This window comes from Ursus americanus, chromosome 34 (assembly GCF_024610735.1).
Source record: "Ursus americanus isolate L20-20 chromosome 34, mUrsAme1.1.p, whole genome shotgun sequence".
Lineage (NCBI taxonomy): Eukaryota > Metazoa > Chordata > Mammalia > Carnivora > Ursidae > Ursus > Ursus americanus.
The window spans coordinates 26,728,728-26,750,212 of record NC_142160.1 but is presented as its reverse complement, the minus strand read 5'-3'; the positions used below and the strand labels follow the sequence as shown (position 1 = coordinate 26,750,212).

General features: G+C 40.3%; 1 protein-coding gene across 19 annotated transcripts in view; it reads right to left on the bottom strand.

Moving 5' to 3' along the window:
* The window catches only part of AOPEP (aminopeptidase O (putative)), a 323,900-nt gene that overhangs the window by 280,753 nt on the left and 21,662 nt on the right, over positions 1 to 21,485 (bottom strand). For all 19 annotated transcript variants that reach the window (XR_006776735.2, XR_015722917.1, XR_015722920.1 and 16 more), the window contains one exon: positions 11,785 to 12,720. Coding sequence is in view for 9 of the 19 variants with exons in the window: in XM_045780965.2 (XP_045636921.1) it covers positions 11,785 to 12,581 (797 nt within the window). In the remaining 10 variants the exon portion in view is untranslated. The remainder of the gene's footprint in view (positions 1 to 11,784; positions 12,721 to 21,485) is intronic.

Sequence of the window (21,485 nt, the reverse complement as noted above, 5' to 3'; positions counted from 1 at the left end):
TGATGGACATTGGAGAGAGTTATGTGTCGTGGTGAGCACTGTGTATTGTGTAAGACTGATGAATCACAGACTTGTACCCCTGAAACAAAGAATACATTTTATGTTAATAGTTAAAAATTAAAAAAAAAAAAAAAACCTAATGAGGAAGCTTGCTAGGGTTGCTTCCTCCTAGGTGGGGCTGGTAGTGGTGGCTGCATGTAGCAGCTCAAGTAATTAAGGTATGTGTACTTCAGAAAATTCTACCTAGTAGGTGTTTTGCTTTTCCTCCAAAAGCCCACCTTAGAGAAGGATCTCAAGGAGGAGAAAGTATCATCAGTGGAAACAGGGTGTATTCCCATTGGCCAAATGGCAGGTGTAACTCCCGCTTCCTGTGACAAGGCAGAGGCTGAGAATCAAGGATTTCTTTCTCACTGAAGCAGAATGGATCCCACAGCTTTTCTCAGTTCAAGAGTTCTACTTCCAATCTAAGTAGCCACCTCTGATCTAAGTAGACTTGGTGGAGTTAAACTATTTATACTTACAAGGAAGTTGCATCTTCTTGCCTAGATAGAGATTTCCTAAGACTTTCTCTACCACAGGAAAAAAGGGGAGCTGAGCTCATATCAAGGTCTTAAATCCTAGTGGTGTGGGGAACAAAGGCAGGAAGAAATGTAGATTAAATTAAACGTCCTTATAACCTGCAGCCCACTACAAATACTGGAGGCAGGCAGAGTAGGGTATATGTTAATACTTTGCTAGAGCGGAAAAACAACCTTTGCTTGACAATAGCTAGGCCTACAGGATCCTGTGAGTCTTCTTTAGCATATGAAAGTCCTTTTGGAAAGTACCTTTGTCTTTAATTCCTCCAACTTCAAGTATATAATCTACCCAAGGGTAGGCTTTTCTTTTTTTTTTTTAATTTATTTATTTTTTAATGATTTTTTATTATATTATGTTAGTCACCATACCAAGTGCAGGCTTTTCTGCCCAGGGTCTTAGTCCTGTGCTTTTTTTTTTTTTTTTTTTTTTCTTTAATTTTAAGGGGTGGGGCGAGGGAGAGGGAGAGAAACTCAAGCAAACTCTGCACTGAGCCTGATGCAAGGCTGATCCCAGCACCCTGAGGTCAGACCTGGGCTGAAACCAAGAGTCGGACACTTAACCAACTGCGTCACCCAGACACTCCCTATACCCATCCTGTAATAAAACCACCTTTTTGCACCAAAGAGGTCTCCAGAATTCATTGACCGTTGGCTCTGAAACCCACATTTCCACATCACTAGGGTGCTTAGGTCAAGTCTGAAAGCACCTGTGCTCTCTTGCTGTTGTGCTCAGCACCTGATTTCTGTAAGGTGACTCTGGTATTACAGATCCCCCTTCCCTGCACAGGGAATGAATCCTCCCTGAAAGACTGGCTTGGCAAGAGGTTTGCTCTCCTCCCTATAAAGTTGTATTCGGCCTGTGCCCTTAGGTATGTGGTCCCCAAGGCTTCCCCCATCAGCCTCCTCTTCCAGTCAGATTTAAGATGAGGTCGTATCTGAGAAACATTGCAGAGGAAGAATCAGATAGACTTGTGAGTTGCTGAAGGAGAGGGAGAAGAAAAGCCTCTCTGAGGCAGTTGGCTTCTAAGTCGGCCCCCAATGCCCCCTACCTCCTGGTACTCATATCCTTATGGAGTACCCTCCCACACTGTACCAGGTTGGTCTGTGTGACCAATAGGATACGGCAGAAGAGATGTTGCTTCTAAGCACAGAGAATTTAAAAATCTGTGCCTTTCATTTTTGGGGTTCTTCTCTTTCTCTATCACTTGCTCTGGGGGGAATTCAGCTGCCATGTCAAGACAGTACTCAAATAGGCTATGGAGGGACCCATGTGCTAGAAACACAGACCTCTGGCCCAATGACTGTGGCCTGTCAACAACCATGCAAATGCATCTGGAAGAGAATCTTCCAGCTGCTGTTAAGCCGCGAGATGCCTGTGGCCCTGACAGATAGCTGACAGCAACCTTGAAAGAGATCCTGAGCCAGAACCACCCAAGTTAAGTTGTTCCTGGATTCTTAAGCCTCAGAAACCATGTGAGATAATAAATGTTTGTTCTTTTAAGATATTTAAGTTTGGGGCCATTTTTATGCAGCAATAGATAACAGAATTTTCTCAGGTTTCTGGCTCAGGTGATAAGATGGATTGCGAAGCAATTAAAGAAGAAAGTCAAGATGACAAGCAAGGTCACAGGAAGGGACAAGGGAGAAGGAGAGTCCCTATTTAATCTGCGCATACAGGGCTCTGCACACCCTATGGCAGAGGGCACTTGTATGGACACAGAGATCATGATTTTCTAAAGCACACACAGTATAGTGTTCGGCAATGGGACTGAGTGTCTGAAATCAGACCGATCATAGACAATTGAGGAATGATGGGTTTATGACCTAAGCATGGATGCTGCCAGCAGATTTGAGTCTGGATGCCCCCCACAAATCAGGGAGTGTGTGTGGGAAGAAATTCTCCCATTGACTGGATATTTAAAAAGAACGCACCATCCTTTCCTCTCCCATTCTCGATTATTTCCCCTCTAAGTGGTCTAGTTCTAGATATTTTGCTCTAGAGTTCTGTCCTGACCCTCCCTGGCATCCTTCAAAGGCTCTACCAGATTGTCCCTGGGCACCTGACTTCTCCCACCATGGGGATTAGTTACCTGGCCAGGCCCCCAAGAAACTGTCACCTCCCACCCCCTTACTGTCCTCATGATTCTCTTCTGCTACCTCCTCTTTACACTGCTGGGGCATCCTTGCCGCTAAAATCTGTGTGTTTTCTTTCTCGCTGTCTGTAGAGGCCGCTTTTAGGCAAGAGGCTGGAGCAATGGAATGCAGAGCAAAGCAAAAGGGCCCCCCAGTGACCGCCTGGCTGAACACAAACAGGCCCATTGGGCCACACCTCAAAATATCCATAAACTCTAACCTAATGAACCAAAGGGCTACTTACAACCAGGCACAGGTACCAAAAAATGGAAAATTCCATACATCCCCATACCTCCTCATCTTCCCCCTTTAAGTACAGCCCCCACCCACCAAGTCCTGGCAGATGTCTCTGCTTTGCGGTCCTGCCTGCCTCACCCTTGTAGTGTAGTCAATAAACTTCTTTCTCCTTTGTTCTGCATCAGGGGAATCCTGTCACCACCTGCACCGCTGGCCCCCACCCGATAAGGACGCCCCACATTTGGGGCCCCCCATCTGAATGGGAGAGGCACCGCACTTGCCTCTGGTGTCCAGAGCTGTAACTCTGAAAGGGTAAAAGCCCCATCCATAAATACAGCCACGTCGGATACAAAACTCAATCGCTTTCTCATTGGAATGTTTTCACAAATAGGAAAATCATCACCTAGGCAAAATTTCTTGAAAGCACAAATTATCTTCGAGCTCCTAGCCTACTCCTTTCTTGGCCTTTTCCTCTTTCTCAGTTGCAGCTTCCTCCTTCCTTCCCAACAAGCTCACACCAAGCACCAATGACTTCATAGGCAATGGCCTTTGGAGCTTTTACAACCTGAAATCTTTATGCATGTCGCACATTTTAGTGCAAACATCTAAAACGATGTAAAGTTAAATGACTATATTTTCAACAGAGATGAAAACGTTAACCTCTGGATAAAACTCTAGTAGTGGAATGTGGGGCATCTGACAAAAAAGTGGAGAATGGGTGAACATAGGGACTTCACTGATTCATGAAAATCATACTCCCCACGGGGTGATTCAAGAGTCAAGATGGCGCCCATCATGCACACCTACAAATGAGAACTACAGAGAGCTGATTTCCTGTCCCCCACACCCTGGGCCCCAAGAGGGGAGGAAAATTTATGCGCATTTATAAATATGCTCTGCAGCTATCTGGATGTGCAATCACTGAAATAAATGCAGCTGTGTTTATTCAACATGCACAGCCTTGCACCTTGGCCATGTTGCTAAAACGCTCATGGGACAGATGTGCAGGCGCCAGCCTCCAATGCTTGTAACTTCATTATTTCCAGACTCACTAATTCCTTCCAGCACACACAGGAAGACTCTCTCACACCAAGGCTCATCCCATATGCCCTGGGATAGCTACCCAACGAAAGGCTCCCTGGGGAGCCCAGTTAAACTGCATAGGAGTTGTGGGGGCGGGGAGGAGGACACTGAAAATCAGAAAGAAAATCGTAAGACAGTGCGAGAGCAGACCCATGACTTGCTGCCATTAAAGAACTTCTGAATTGAGCAAGAACTTGCCAGAATGGCTACCACCTCAGCTTGATACATGTTTGCGTGTTTGTGGAGTGGTTAAACAAGGGTGAGATACACTAACTATGCTGCTTTGGTCTGAATGTGTCCCCCTCAAATTCCTCTGTTGAAATCCTAATGCCCGTGTGACTGTTGGGATTAGGAGACAGGCCCTTTGGGAGGTGCTTAGGTCACATGAGAATGAGGCTCTTATGAATAAGATTGATGCCCTTATAGAAGAAGCCCAACAGAGCTCCTTAGCCCCTTGCCGCGTGTGAGGACGCAGCCAAAAGTCAACAGTCTGCAACCCAGAAGAGGGATTTCATCAGAGCCTGACCACACTGGCACCCTGATCTTGGACTTCCAGCCTCCAAAACAGTAAGTAATAAATTTGTGGTATTTTGTCATTGTAGCCCAAATGGACTAAGACACACACCTTCCAAGGTAAGAGGTCAGTGAACACTCACATGCTTGCTCATTTTCTTAAAGAGCATCCACAAAGGAAAACTTGTAGGGGATTGATTCCAAAATATATTTTATTTCTCTTCGGCTGACAACTACATGCATTTGTCTTTTTGCAGTCAGTGTGAAAAGGGGGTTTTTCTTAATTTAAAAAACGTTTCAAGTTCTACCACTTTCCATAAAACCACCCATTTCAGAGACTTGGTACCACCATTCAGTGACTGGGGAGAGGGCTGCCTTAGGAGAAGCAGGCAGGAGGTGATGAGATGAGCCAGTGTGGCTTGTTGGGATTTTTCCCACAATGAAGGACTGTCGCCAGGGGGCCAAAGATGTGACAGTTCTGTGAGTCCAATTCTTTTAGAAAACCTGCCAGGGTTACAAAGTCTTCAGGACTCCTCCTTACCATCTCTTCCCCTTCCTGCACCTGATCTTTTGTAAGACTCCATGTTCTCATTAAACCCGAGTTATAAGCAAGCAACCCTCTTGCTTTCTTATGCCACTAAAACCAAGAGGCAGACTACTAAAATAGGAAATGTCAACTATGACTCACTCTCTCCCCCCAGCTCTACACACACACCTTCCTTATTATATTCTCCTTCATGGCACAATTACCAAAAGTGGGATCCTTCAATCATACTGGACATATGGCAGGTGCAAGGAGAATGCTGCTTTGACTCAGATTTTGTGTACAAAATGAACTGGACTGAATGGAAGTGGCTTTGAGTCAGAAATTCACCACTTCTCAGCGCAAGTGTTTTGGGTACAAATCAGGCAAGCTGTTTATAAAAGCAAAGACATCATTTCTCATTTGGAAGTCTCACTTGGAGATCCTAAGATGAAATCTCTTTTTAACACACAAAAAACTTAAGCTCCAGAGATGTAGAAGGCCTTATCTGAAGTCACACAGCTAATGGACAGCACAGCTCAGACGAGTATTCTGGTCTCCTGGCTCTCACTTTCCAGGTTCTTTCCAACATACTATGCGCTTTGGTTATGTCACTGTGATTTGTTATGTTCTGTTGATGTTTGGTTATTCAGGGTTTTTCTGTTTGGTGAGTCACTTGGGTTACTTGTGTAAATTAAGACAGTCCATCACTGCCTTTTGTCCTGTGACTCACCTGGGATCCTGGTAAATAGAGATAGATCTAGAATGTCAGCAAGGGGAGAAATGGCTACTTTAGTAGAACCCTTCCAAACATTTTCAAGGTTGGGATTATCAATTCCTCCTGTAATCTTACAATGATATTATAGCATTAATGTGTATTTCCACTTCAGTTCTCATGCATTTTGTATTGGTTTCTTGAAGTAGAAAAGAAAAAAAAAAGGATTAACTGTGGAAATGCTCCTTTTAGACCTGAAATCTCTTCCCAAAGATCTCCTGCTCATTCTTTTCAAACTGTCCTTTATAGCAAAATATTAAACGATGAACTATTTTTGTGGGGGAAGAAAAAACATGTTTTAACATCTGGTTTTGATGTCAAACTAAAAATACTCCAAAAGTCTACATCTTCCTTGGTCCAACAGCGAAGTAATAAACATAAGAAAGAAAAATTATTCTCTTTAGTATTTTGCCAACTTCATCCTGGTCTTGTCTGAAACATCATCATACTGATTTAAGGAATTTAAAATTTTTTAATATTACTTTAAATTATAATGTATTTTCCTAGTCAGTTTCCTTATCTTTAACAATGATCCAATAAGTGGAGTTTTAAAAATAAATTTCCTATATTTAACTGAACTTCCACTCCATTCAACTCATGTTCAGTCATGTCATCAGCTTAAGCCCAGGTTCCCTAGACCACTTGGCTGGTTCCACAACTACTATAATGATCCTAAGGGAAAAGGGAACGGGTTACCAGAGAGAATGCTTTGGTTTTAAATAACATTTTATTCAGTGGAATGGAGAAGTACATAAACTTTGAACCAAAGATTTCTATTTCTAAAAGTTTTTTTCTTAAGTATACTGAAGATCTAGAACCAAAAAGATTTTTTTTTAAAGATTTATTTATTTATTAGACAGAGAAAGAGACAGTGAGCGAGAGAGGGAACACAAGCAGGGGGAGTGGGAGAGGAAGAAGCAGGCTCCGAGTGGAGGAGCCTGAGCCGAAGGCAGACGCTTAACGACTGCGCCACCCAGGCGCCCCCCAAAAAGATTTTAAGTCTCTTTCCTTTCTAGCTTAGCAGCAACCCCTTAACACATTCTTGACTCTGTCCCTGTTCTCAAATAGTTCTTCAAAATATTTTTAGAGGCCACACAAACTCACACTACACTAATAAGCAGGCTTTCCAAGAAGCATGTTGTATCAGACTGTCATATATGTGTCTGTTTTGGCAGTCCTTTTTGAATGTCACCTATAATCCAGTATCTACAGGACAGAGGCAAGAAAGAACATTTCAGTTCAAGAACTTCCATAATCCCACAATGGCTAAGCCCCAGTATGAAAATGTAGCTTTTATACAATCAGACACTTCATTTTAGAACTAGAATAGTAATGGGGAAAAAGAAATTACTGACAATTATTGGACATACTCTTTCATAACTTCAAATACATTTTCAGTTCTCCAGAAACCACTGTCACTTGATAAAAATGGGAAGGCAGCCCTTACTTTTCTAAGGGATTCCAAGGTAGAAAGATGGTGACTGCTTTCCAGATTTGAAGTTTATTTTTTTAATAAACATTATTTTTGGTCAGGCTTAGGTATACTTTTAAAAGGCAAAGATAATACACAGATTTCCCATTCACCCCATACTCACTGTTATTAACATCTTACATTAGTATATTTGTCACAACTGATAAACCAGTATTGATATATTACTAAAGTCTGTATTTTACTCAGATTTCCTTGGTTTTCCCTAATGTCCTTTTTCTGCTCCAGGATACTACATTATCTTTAATCATTATGTCTCCTTAGGCTTCTCTTGACTATGACCGTTTCTTAAGACTTTCTTTGTTTATGTCGACCTTGAGAGGTTTTTTTTTTAAAGATTTTATTTATTTCTGTGAGAGAGAGGACATGAGCAAGGGGAGGGGTAGAGGGAGAAGCAGACTCCCCACTGAGCAGGGAGCCCCATGCGGTGCACAATCCCAGTACTCCGGGATCACGACCTGAGCCGAAGACAGACACTTAACTGACTGAACCATCCGGGCACTCTGACCTTGAGAGTTTTGAGGAGTACTAGTCAGGTATTTTGTTGAATGTCCCTTAGCTGGGATTTATCTGATGTTTTTCTCTTGGTTAGACTGAGGTTATGGGTTTGGGGGAGGACAATCACAAAGATGTCATTTCATCACATCATACCAAGGGTACACACTATCAACATGACTCCTCACTTTGATGTTAACCTTGATCTCCTCACTGAGGTCATGCTTGCCAGGTTTCTACAATGTAAAGTCACTCTTATTTCTTGGCCCATACTTGATAAGGAACAAGAGTTATGTTCCACCTCCTTGAGGAGGATGGAGTATCAACATAACTTGGACAACTTCTGTACCTTAGATATGTCTATTTTCCATTTGCTCATTTATTCAAATATTTATTTATATCAATGTGAACTCATGAATACTTATTTTATACTTTAGGTCATCGTCCAAAACTATTTTATATTGTTGTTCAGCTTTGGTCATTGAGAATTCTTTCTGATGGCTCCTTGGACCTTGGGCATATACCCTCAATTGTGGGCCACTATTGCTGCTGTTTGAGCACTTCCTTATTTTCTGCCACTACAAGATGCTCCAAGCTCATCTTGTACATTTCCTGCAGTCCTAGCCATTCCTCCAAGAAGCCCTGATTTCATTATTGGAGAATGGTATTAAAAACCAAGACCCAGGGGGCACCTGGGTGGCTCAGTCGTTAAGCATCTGCCTTCAGCTCAGGGCATGATCCCAGAGTCCTGGGATCGAGCCCCACATCGGGCTACCTGCTCCGCTGGGAGCCTGCTTCTTCCTTTCCCACTCCCCCTGCTCGTGTTCCCTCTCTCGCTGGCTCTCTGTCAAAGAAATAAATAAAAATCTTAAAAAACAAAAACAAAAACAACCACCAACACCAAGACCCAGGCACTGTGCTTCTAGACCCTCCCAGATAACAAGCAAGGAAATTTACCTGTGTATGCTACTCCTTGGAAAACATCTATTTATAATTGTTTCTATATGCAACCATCTGTATTCATCTTAAACTAAACATTAAACATGAGTTTATAGTGATATCTCCAATTCTAATCTATTGCCAGAGAGATCATTCTAGCCTCTTTCTCTTGCTCATCTGTAACCTCCCACTTCAACATTGAGAAACCCGGCTCCCAGATTTACTTAATTTGTTTAATTGCTCAATTCTAGTATACATGTGTAGTGGTACTAGAATTGTTAACCTGTACTCCCATAACAAACAACTTTATCAACTACAACACAGTATTTAGGTACAGTTCCTTTTGCCTTTAGTCTTAAAAACTCCACTCATTTCCAAAGCGACTTAGGTCAGCACCTTCGCCCCCAACCCCCTTCGGTGAGGTTGTTTCATACATTTTTAATACAATTAGATTGTTTTGTCACAATTTGCATTCCATCCTGGGATCCTTTGATCTCTTATTTATATATTATCAAACTGAATAATTTAAATTTTATCTTCAACGTTAGGTAGGGTGAGTGTGACAAGGGGAGAAACCACTGATGGAACTCGAAAGGGAAGGAAACAATTTAGAGATTTTCTTAAGTTTCTGTCTAATAACTGCTTAAAAATAGAAATTTACTGAAAGCTAATATATTTTTCAAATGTACTGAAATCTCTGCATATAATAAGAGACATAGTAAAGATCAAAAGGAAGAAATGCAGCTCCCTTTTACAACTGAAACACGTTTTTTTCCGAGGCTCTTTCAGTAACTTTATTCAATTCTCCTAGTTGTAAAATGAGCATAAACATTTCGTATCCAGGACTAAGAATGTAGGTATGCTGATAGTATTCTGCCACTCAAGGATAAAATGTTAGTTTTAGTAAATGTAGACTCTATGCCTTGGAGAAAATAAGCCCTACCCAATTGTATTTTTCACACAATTGTAATATTTTATATATTTTCACACAACTATATTCATAAAGCCTTGTAAACCTGATGATTATTATCTGCTCTTATCACTAAGGAATTTTTTCTGTCTAGCAACCTGGGATCCTTAGGCATTTTAAAGTCCTTAAAGTATCCAGTTACCAATATATACCTAGATTTATTCATAAGCATGTGAGAGAGTTTAGAAAGATTTGGTGGCCATTCATGGAAGATTATCTTGACTGTAATAAAATTACCTCCAAAAAAGACAAAAGGGAGAGAAAACATCTTTTGAGGATTTCTTTGTTAAAACAAATTTATTATTCTTGTAAGGCTGCAAAAATGCCATTTACTTACTAACATATAATCACAAACTCCCAAGGATACAGTTTAAACTCCTGCTATGATCATGCATTTTATTGAATTATTAGAAAAGGAGACATCACGAGTAAATCTGCCAAGTCAACCTTTGCAGGAACAAGATGTGCCCAAGCACCTCTTCAGTTTCTTTATGGAATTCAGCATTTATCCATAACTCATTCCTACTCAACACCTGACATGTAATGTAATTCACAACTCTTATCTGTTTCTGTATAGTGAGCACTGAGAAGAAAGCCATGTTTGAAGTCACTAATGAGTATTTCTTCCAACTACTGTCAATAGATTCTTCTTCCCCATTATTCTAATTCAAAAATGAAATATCTGGGAGTATTAAAAACTATGATTTCCTAAATTAAGTATTCAGAAGCCATATTTTGCTAAATCTTATTGAAATACGTCCTTTAATAATTTCAAAAAAATTTAAAGATACAATAAGAACACCTGTTTCTTTTCCTCATGGTCTCCCAAGAATATCCAATAAGTTATTCTATATATAAATCAGTATGCTTTCGTACTGGTGTAAGTTTGCACCAACCCTGCAATTTCCCAAAGGCTGCCTCAGACTCCAACAGAAATAAGACAAGAAGTGAACTCATTTTCAGTGGGGTGTAAGAGCAGAGAGGTAAGATTGGAGGTGAGGAGCAAGATAATCAGAGCTCACAGCTGAAGTGACGCTTAAAAAAAAACAAAAAACTAAAAGGTTTTTGGAGGTGGGTTGGGAAAGAGATCTAAGCAATTTCCCGAGGCCACCACTTCTGTCAAGGGAGTCATGCTATAAAAGAAGGTGCTCGAAACAAGTTCATTGAGATCTGCATTCCTCCAGCCACACTCGACAGTAATTACTGTCCTGATCTGCAGTACCTTAGCACAAAGGAACAGGTAAGATAATGAGGAATCAATGAAGTTTCATTTTAAAATTCTCAAATTCTCAAAACTCTGAACAACTGTTGAAGGAAGGGCAAGAAGAAAAGAACAAACGGCTGCCTAAACACCTCCCCTGGAAATCAATGTCTCATCAATTCTTTCTCTCCACACTAAAAACCCAATCTCCTGGTGCCAAACAGGAAGAACGGTGGCCAAAAGAGCAGGTGTGCAGTCTCAGCAGGACTGTGTCACGCTCTTCAGAAACAGAGCCTTCCAGCGTTTGGGGTTTGCCCTATATGACAACTGACAAAGTTCAGAGAGGGACAGCTGCCAAGAGACAGGTACAGTAAGAAAGTCACAAAGCAGAGCTAGCTTGATTTGGAAGCACTTGGCCAGGCTTCATACCGACCCAACTTGGCGGCAGTTTATTCCCTCGGGGGGAATATGAAGGAACTTTGAGAAAGTATTTGCTCAGAGACACGTATCCACTCCCATCTACAGCACTGAAGTCACCAGCAGAGATCCCAACGGAGAGCTAGGCTCGGGATTTAATCATTAGGCTTGACTTTCAATCTCCTAACTCAGAAATACAGGGGCTTAATAAAGTAATCTTTTCATCCTGACTTAAGGGAAATAATCCTATTAAGAGTTGAGCATGCCTGGGAATTTACCTGCTTCACTGTGGGCCTAGGGATTTGAGGCTAGATGGGTAATGCCACAGAATAAAGAGGAGCACCTCTGCCGAGACTGTCCCTGTCTAGGGCATTGCAAAGGCTCATCTCCCAGATTAATGGGCAGGGAGCTGCGGAGCACCCGGAACCTACCTGCCGCTCTGGTCTGAGGTCCATGTAACTGACCGCCCCTGGGGTTTGGTGCTGTACCATATCCTTATGGCGTGAGGAAAGTCAGTAGCTGTCTGAGCCCCTGTCTTCCTGATCTGTAAGCTCCAAGTGTCAGTGTCAAACAGGAGTTCCCCACAGCCAGGGGCCTGGCTGCAGCCAGCATAATAGTCTAACTGCTCCCGCCAACGAGCTGCAGGCAGAGTCACGAGTTCATGCACAATCTGATTCCTGAGCTCCTCAGAAACAACTGTGAGCCTGGGAGACCTTGTAAATTTTTCAATACCTGGCACGGCAGCAACATCCACCTCCTCAACCTTTAACACAGATAAATCACAGCAGTCCAACACTAGCAAAAAGTCCTCACTCCCATGACTCCCTGTGTCACAGCGGTACTTTGCACTAGAAATCCCAGAAGCCTGTTCAGGGTTGCCATGGTTACCATCTTTACTAGAAGTATCTTTTTCACCTCTACCACAGTTCGCAAAATCGTTATATCCTGTTTTAGATGAGAAGGTCCTCGTATCTGTCACAGGACTATGGCAGGGTTCCGACGTCCTAAATCTGCAGGCTTCATTTGACTCTGATCGGCAGGTTTCCTCGGTGGAACCCCTCTGTTTCTCGAATCTGTTCCCAGACTCAAAGAAAAGCACTATGGTGCCCTCAATGATTTGACTTTCAAAATCGACATCTAAATCCAGTACATAGTGCTTCACAAGGATGTGGCTGGTGTTGGCCATGAGAGGCAGGTCATCCCGGGAAGGGTCCAGCTTTATGTCCATGGTGTCGGCTGCTGTTTGAGAGCTTTCTTACAATCTCTGAAGGGACTTCCTATCTGCCTTAATCTTCCGGAATCATAAATGGCTGCTTACCAAAAAAACACCTGATGTCACAAATTGTGGTTCCACAACTTTCAGTCCCCTGGCAAAGAAGAAAAACACAATTAGACAAAATTCCAAACAAGACCCTAAGTGTTCCTACAACCACTGCTTCAGCAAACTGACTACCTCCTTAAATAATCCCCCAATGTGGTAGCAGCTCAGGGCTAGAAGGCAGACTAATCTTTCTGACTGACATCAAAGAAAGCTGCATTATGGGTTTCTAAAAATATTTCAATTACCAATGGAATGAAAGGGGCCTCCACAAAGCTCGAAGAAGAATCATGCTCTTAACTAGAACATTCCTTGTTTTGGGAAAGATCAATTGTTATGCAAAAGCACAACTGAGCATCACTGTGCCTCTTGTTTTAAAAGATATTAAGTGCATCATTTCTAATTTTGTGCATCAAAGATAAGTGACTGTTTCTCTACTGTGATTCTAAGTAACAAATGTGAATGAAGGCTAAATGGCCTCATACGTTTTATTCTTTGAGAGTAATAATTTAATACATAAAATGTAACTCCAGGGATTAATGTACTTTTCACATTAGGACTGCTCTCATATCAGCACTTCCAGTAAATTACAGGAAAATGAGCCAATTTACCAGGAGTGCATTCTAAGTATTCCTTTGAGATTGTTCATGGAGATTTTTCAAATTTATAGTTAAATACTCAAGGTATATCATTACATCTTAATAGCTGAAAACCCATTAACATTCTGGATAATAGCCTTCTTGTGGCAAACAAAAAGGTCTTCTCATTTGGAAAAAAAAAAGTATGCAAATATCTATAAAAGGAAAAAGAGAAATTAAAATGTAGAAACAGATGTTGTAATAAAATACCCAAGTTCTTCATAAAAGTTCTGAATCAAAATGTATTCTTATTTTATAATAGCAATCCGCCTAAAAGAAAAATTATTTGAAATTATTTCAGTCCCTGTTGTGTACCTGATTTCTTTCAGCGTATGCTGTTATTTTTTATTCTTTTACCAAAAATGAAAAAGGGAGGGAATATAACAATTCTGACAGATGTATTTAAAATAATTTTTGTATTTCTAAATATCAGGAGGTATTCTTCTATCAACTCCAAAACAATATCACTTGCTTTTCAAGTAAAACTGAGCCCTCCCTTTTTATTCTGTTTAACTCCTCCTCACCTCCCCTCAGATTTTATCTGCCTGTCTACTAGACTCTTATTTCTCTTCCTTCTAGAATCTCATTCCAGAAATCAAACCTACTGAATTTTCACTTTCTACATCTCCACAGCCTATTTCCTCAGGAAAATCTTACTTACCCTAAGGAGGGAAAAAAATCTGGCTTCCTGCAGCCTTGTCCAATCTGGTTTCATGCTACTTTCCCAGTCGTAGAGAACATACACCCTTTGCATCCTTGTCCTATAGCCAAAGGGCCTGCTCAACACTCTGCTCCCTAAATATGACAAGACACCAGGCCTCCCTGCTCTTTGGACTAAGCCGTGTGCCATACCTGGAGTGTACCCATAGCCACCTGCCAAATTCTATTTTCTCCCCATACCCAGCTCAAGTGCAATCACCTCCTGAAATCCTTCCTTACTTCTTATTCTCCCACCCTTCACCAAACTGCATATGGGAATATACAGTCTGATTTTTAACGTAATAGGAATTGAGAGAAGTCAGGGATGCAAAGAATATTTTGAGATTACTTTATAAAGAAGCTGGCACTCCCCTTGTTTCTAGAAGAATCAATGGGCAAAGGAAAGAGGCAGAGTATTTTCTTTTCTTCATGAAAGCAACTGAACTCATCGTGTTAGGAATAATAACCTTCAATAAAGCCACTGGGTCTGTCTATGTAATAAAAAACAGTGGACGTTAAAACATCATCCTGTTGGTGTTTGGGGCTGCTAATATGCAGTCTTTTGTTGATTGGGCTCTTTAAAAAACCTTACTTAATATTTTTTTTTGAAAACTTGAGTATACACACACACACACACACACACACACACAGACAAGAAGAAAATCTGAATCAGCCGAGACAAGGGTTAACTTAGTGGCCATGTAAACCATGGCTGAAGAACCATTTAGCTTGTGTGACAATATAAATATAACCATTCACTGTCTAACCCTAATAGAGCCTTTCATTTATTTGTGAAAATTAATATAATTTAAGACTAAAACACATTCTACAGAGCAGTTTTCGCCACTTTTGTGACTGGTAGCAGATGACGAGGCAGCCTTCAAGCCCACCCATAGCCAAGCCTGTTCGCATCACCTTGTCACCCTCACCGGCAGCAGTCTGCTTCTCTTCAGTGGATCTTGAGTACGCTCCCCATAGTTGCGGTTCTAACTCTTTCCAGTTCCGTGCCTGCTGACTCACTCTCAGTTGATTATCTGGCCCTCTACTTTACTGAGATGATTTCGAATCTCTGAAACTCCATCTCGGCTCACTTACCTTAGTTCTTCACAACTACTGCCTTCTCCTCTCTGATTCAAAGGAAACAATATCCCTTCTCACCAAAGCTAATTCCTTTCCCCTTGAATCCTAGCTTTTGGGGTCTGAAAAGGCCAAATGAATGGTACTCTTCTTGCCCATCCAGATTCTGAACATACCAGAAAATGAGGATATGGCAGAGGGATACCAAAATATCACCATTATTACTGATGAAGGCTACACTGGACAACATGATTTAGTGTGGGAGCCAAAGGTACCTGAAAATTGAATCCCCAAATTCAACAGATTTACCCAGAGGGTCATAGGAAACACTGGATCAGGTCAAAGCTCCCAGAGAAGAAGGTACCCTCCCCACGCAAGAATAGGGCCTGGAGAAGTAAGGAGAAAAGCCCTCCAAGGGCAGGATTGCTGCCCAAAAGCAAAAGGGAAGAGCTGAAAGAAGCAGAACATGTTCCACTTCTTCCCACCCACCTCCGGTAGGTACAAGAAATAAAGTGGTCAGCAATGTCACAGTAATCAAGCTCCCCTCACAAGACAGGAAACACCAGAAAGAAGAAAGAGCTGTTCCCCCAAACACTATCTCCTCCCACTAATTGGGAATCTTGTTGCATTTGACAAAAAATGTTTCTCTCGCCAACATTTTCTTCCTCTCAATGCTTCCATCCTGTTTGTAATGTTTCAAACATCCCCCAGGGCTACCATCTTCAAAAACAAACACTGCAATACATCCAGCTATCAAAGCACTATGTTGTACACCTTAAACTCATACGATGTTATAGGTCAATTATATCGCAATTAAACCAGGAAACAAACAAACAAACACAAACATTTACCCCTGTTGCCCATGTTAACTAAGTCTTTATTTCTTTGCGTTCTGGAGCTGACAAATTCCTTAAGGCTCACTTAATCCAACTCTCTAGTTTTACAAATGATGACAATGAAGCCAGAGAGATAAAGCAATTTGGCAAAGTCACTCATTTCTGATGCTTTTCTCTTTGCCGATTCTTTCCCTTGGAATTCTCATCCTCCACCTCTTGTGGCCATTTCCTTCAAACTGTCCGAGTAATAAATCAAATGCACCTCATAAGACTGTCTTCTATGTTCTCTTTCTACCCTGTCTACCCTCTTCAAGTTGTGTAGACTAGACTCAACTCATATTCTAATAGCTTTGAGGGGGAAATGAGAATTTTTAGGCCAGCCCCAGAAGATTCAGATCACGGTCACCTCTGTATGGTTTCCAACCTAAATTATGTATAACGTGTAAGTCTGTTCTAACTCGCTGCTTATTACACCTATCTCCTCCTTGCCTTGGATTCTTAGATGACCTGAATCTCCCTTCTCGGCAAGTATACAACTCTCACTGACGTCAATCAGGGTCACAGTTCCACGTTCAGGGAAGAACTGAACTAAATGTGGTTGCAAATGCTTGTACGTGGCCACCTTGTAAGGCCTCTCTCAGCAAATAGTAACCATATTTCTAAGCAGTCTGTTGACTTCAGCACTTTCTGCTATTATTGTGCTCCAATTTAAAATGCCAGCCTTCTCACTGAAGCATTTTTCCATTCTCTGTCATAAGCCATAACATATAAAATTCCCCCCTTTATCAAACCCAATGGTTAGTTTCCAGTGGCTAACCACTGCTGCCTCTAAAATAAGTGTACTACGTGGTATGTATTTTAAATGCTTAAATGACTGTCTAAGCAACACCATTAAAGGCTTCAAAAGAATTAATATACAGCAATATTTTTCTTGAGAAAGGCAGGAGGAAGGGGAAGAAGGGAGGATCAAATACTAAACAGAGTTATGGCACAGAGAAGAAACTGTCCTGCCACTTTCAGTCACCCAAACAGAAATGCGCACATCTACAAATGTGTAAAATAACCTCTGTAAAGCCATTCCAGATCTCTCTAAAGAGAATAATTTCATTCTTTCAAGCTACAAAGCCATGTGTATCATTCTCATGACCCTCAACTTATCCTGCTTCATTCTGCAGCTACCTTTACCTTCCAGTGGTCTATAAGCAACTAGGGATTCCTGATACATCTTTGTGTGCATGACCACGTTGAGTAGAATGCCCTGTACGTAGTAGGGTCTCAGTAAGTATCTGTGTAATTGACATCTGAGGGCATTTAGTTATCCACAAAACAGGGCTCTGGCTCGCACAGGTCTAGTAGAAAGTTATGCTTAACCAACATCTTCCTCCAAATATCTCTCTTTTTTTTTTTTTCTTCTCATGTCTTCTTCGCCTGTCCCTTTATGCCACATCTCTTTTCCTATAAGCAATTCAAGGGAAAAGGAGAAATTTTGCATATATGCTTACTATATAGTACTGAGCACACTATGAGTAGTTATAAAATATTTAACTCTACAGACTACTTGCTCAGAGGAAGATAGCTTTCTGCTATTCCAAGTGTGTTCATTCTGTAGGATACAGTGATTGCTCTTAATGACAGCTAGTTTACTTACTGAAAAGTATACTGTTTCTGGGCATAGTTCCTCAGACATTCAAATGCATATAATCATAGGAACATAACTTATTACTGTGAAATTCAATAAAACAATTTCATAATTAGAAGAAATCTTAGAAGTACAAATGTATTATTCTGTATTTAGAAGTGTCACACTGACATACTATTCTGTAACTTGTTTTTCACGCAGTGGTTTTGAAATACAGCCATACAGATGCACACAAATCTAGCTTGTTCCTTTTAACTGCTTAGTGTCCCTATATGAATATTCTACAATTTGTCTATACATTTCCCTACTAATATTTAAATTCTCTTAAATTTTTCATTATTACAAACCATGCTGCAATGCACATCCTTATATATGTATCCTGGAGCACATGTGCAAGTGTTTCCTGGATAAAACACCTAGAAATTCCTTTTGGCCTGAGATTGGTATTGTCACACCTGCTTTCCTTTGGTTTGTTTTTTTCCTTATATATCTTTTCTATCCCTTTATTTTTATTGTTAAGTGCTCTGGGTTGTTTTGCCTTGGATATCTTTTCAAAGCAACATTTGGCTGCATTTAAAAAATATAATTATCGTTTTTAATAACTGAAGTAAATTTATTTACATTTATCATGATTACTGCTGTAATAGCATTGATCCTCTCAGCCAATTATTTTGTGTTTTCCATCTACTATGATTTTCTTTGCTACTTAGCTTTTACTTTTCCTGCTTTTTGTTGCATTTTTTCCGAGTTGTTTTTTCCTCTACTGTTTCATCAGTTATACAACCTATTTATTTTCTTTAACATGCCTACTTCAGGTCAATCTCTAGTAGTCTTCTGAATAATACAAAGACCCTAGAAAGTTCTATCACCAGTTTCTCCTTTTCCCCACTATCAGCTTCCAGATTACTGTTGCCAGTGTCTCAGTATCACACTGTTGTTAACAACCCTCACCCGACTTAGAAAAAGCAAAGTCAATACTTATTTGTAGTTGTTTACCAGCTTCCTTTCTCATGACTGATTCATACAGTCCATTACTTCTGTCAGGGTTCAACTTTGTTCTAGTTAACTACTGCTACCTGACAAATTAACCCAAAACTTTGTGGCTTCAAACAGCAACCATTTGATTATATTCCGAGGGTCAGGAATGCGGGTAACACTCAGCTGGGCCATCTTATGAATCTGAGTACGGCACTCAGTGGTACTCAGCTAGAGACGGGCTTATCTGGGGGTTCTGATGACCAGAGCAGCTACGCAAAGCCTCTCTAATAGGGAGGTCTCAGAATAGTTGGATATCTTATATGGCAACTGGTGGCCCCCAAAGTAAGTGTCCCAAAGGACTTCTGACCTAGCCTCAAAAGTCAACTACAGTCTATTGGTTTCAAAAGAGATGTACAGTTAGCTAGTCCAGACTCAAGAACAGGGAACTCAACTTCACGTCTTAATGGGGGGAATCACTAGGTCGCATTGAACAGTAGCCTCTGAGTTGGTATACACTGTTATGGTCAGTTAGGGAAAATACAATTTCCTTTTCACTTAAGTAGATTTTTAGGCTAATAGTTATTTTCACTTAGCACCTTGAATACATTACTATATGCTGACATCTCTTTTTTCTGATAAGAAGTCTGCATTTCTGGACATGTATGCTTTTTCCCCTGGAAGCTTTTATATTTTTTCATTATCTTGGATGTTCTGTTGTTTTACTCAATGTATCTAAATGTGGATTTATTTTTATTTGGCTTGCTCAAGATTCAGTGTACTCCTTCAGCCTGAGGAATTCTTTCCACCTACTTCCCTGAGGAGACAGCAAATCTCCTTGCCTCTGTACTGAAACAGTATGATGGAATTTTCTTTCTCCAGTCACCCCTTCGTGGCTTCTAGCTTTACACAGATAACGCAGTTTCAGTTCTCTACATGTACTAGATCTATAATTTAACAAATATACCATGATTATGTAACATGTTAATATTAGGGGAAGCTGGGCTCATATGTATATGGGAACTCTATACTATCTTTGCAAATCTTTTGGTAAATCTAAAAGTATTACAAAAGAAACCATTTATGTTTAGAATAGTTAAGATTTTCCAAATTTGGTGAGAGAAATAAATCTAAAGATTCAAGAATCTGAGAACAAACCCAAGCAAGATAAACGCAAAGGAAACCACACCTAGGTATGACATAGTCAAACTGCTAAAAACCAAAAATAAGGAAAAAGTCTTGAAAGTAGCCAGTATAAAATGACATTACATGCAGGAGAAAAAAGATACAAATGGGAGCTGGCCTCTCATCAGAATAACATTTAATTTCTCATCAGAAATAATGGAGGCCCAGAAAATAATGGAATGATACCTTTTAAGTGTTAAATATATTAGTCCTAAAATATTATTTATTTTATAATAATTTGCTATGAAGTCCTTATTTTTGTACTTAGCAAACAGTAGCCTATTTTTGCTTCAATTTTCTAAATTTCTGAATAAGCGGGGCCTGAACTAATTTCCACTTGGTATTGGTATTTCTTTTTATTTTTAAATTTTTAATTCTATTTCAAAACAAATACATACTCTAACAGATTAACACTCTCCAAAATATCAGGCTCTTTCCCTCCTTAGTAGAAATTCTCATGAATCATGGACACATTGACATAGCATGGAGCAGGTTTTCTACTCAAAGGTTTGAGTGATTACTAAACTGTCTGGCACCTCAGAACTTTTCTTTCAGCTCCTCATTTTCATATCTTGCCAATTTGACAGAAATGGTTCACTGGTGCCTGAAACAGTTAATAAACAAAGTTGGACTTATTTTTAAACAGCAGAAACAAGCCAATCAGATAATCCCTTTATCTCTGCTACAGTTTTATCTTTGAGTTTAGGATATGCCAATATGCCTTTAGTCACTTTACTTGGTTTCTAGCATTTTAACTTTTGTTCATTTCTTTTTATTTTTGTTCTACTTTGAGTAAAAACTGCAGTGTTAAAACAACATTAAGCTGTATGTTTTAACTGAACAAGTACCAGGATATTCAGAGTTTAAATTCCCTCTGGAACCCTAATTCTAACAGCCTGTACCCCCCCCATATAAATATATGCTACAATAGGGTCTTTCATTGCAAAACTCATACCTGTGAGGCAATGCCATTTATCACTGAGTAAATAATGCAAGATAACATACTGAAAAGGGGATTTTGCTTTAGTCCCTAAACTATAAATAAAAATATGTAGCACTTTGCAGGATTACCACATGCGGTATGATATTAACTTAAATACCAATCTTTAAGCCAAACTGTAAATAAGATAAACTGTGGCCTCTGGTCTCAAGTTTTAAATAGCCTCTCTTTGCTTCACATTTACTGCTTTCATGAAGCATAGAAGGGTGACTGCATATAATTTGTGATCATGTAATGAAAGAACTATTGTGATATGTATATGTGGGAGAAAAAAAACACAACAACTGGAGTTAATGTTGTTGTGGGAATTATAGAAAGTGCTTGTGATGAAGATCAGAGCAATGAAGCCAAGTCAGAACCAGAGTCAAAGGCCTGTTCCTGGAGAAAGAAAGCAAATCACTGTCAGCTGTGGCTTGATTTATACATTATAACCAGGCAAGGGCAAGGGCAGGGGCGGGGCGTCTACAATGTGAAAACTGAAAACAAAAACTGATTTTACTCACATCAGTATATGACGAGCCTGAATTATGCTTGAACATGATGTGGTACGGTGGAATTCAGCCTCCCTGATGGCAGCTTGTGTGTATTCTGGCTATTCTGATCCCATCTCAGCATCCAGATGCCATTCCTCTTTGGTGCCTAATGTGTTTATGCTCACATTATCAGTAGGCATTGGGTTGCAAAGATCAGATTGGAAGTGATTTCACTCTATTTTCAAAGAGAAAAAATTTATCCCTTTGATTGCTACTTGCTTGCAAAGTAGAG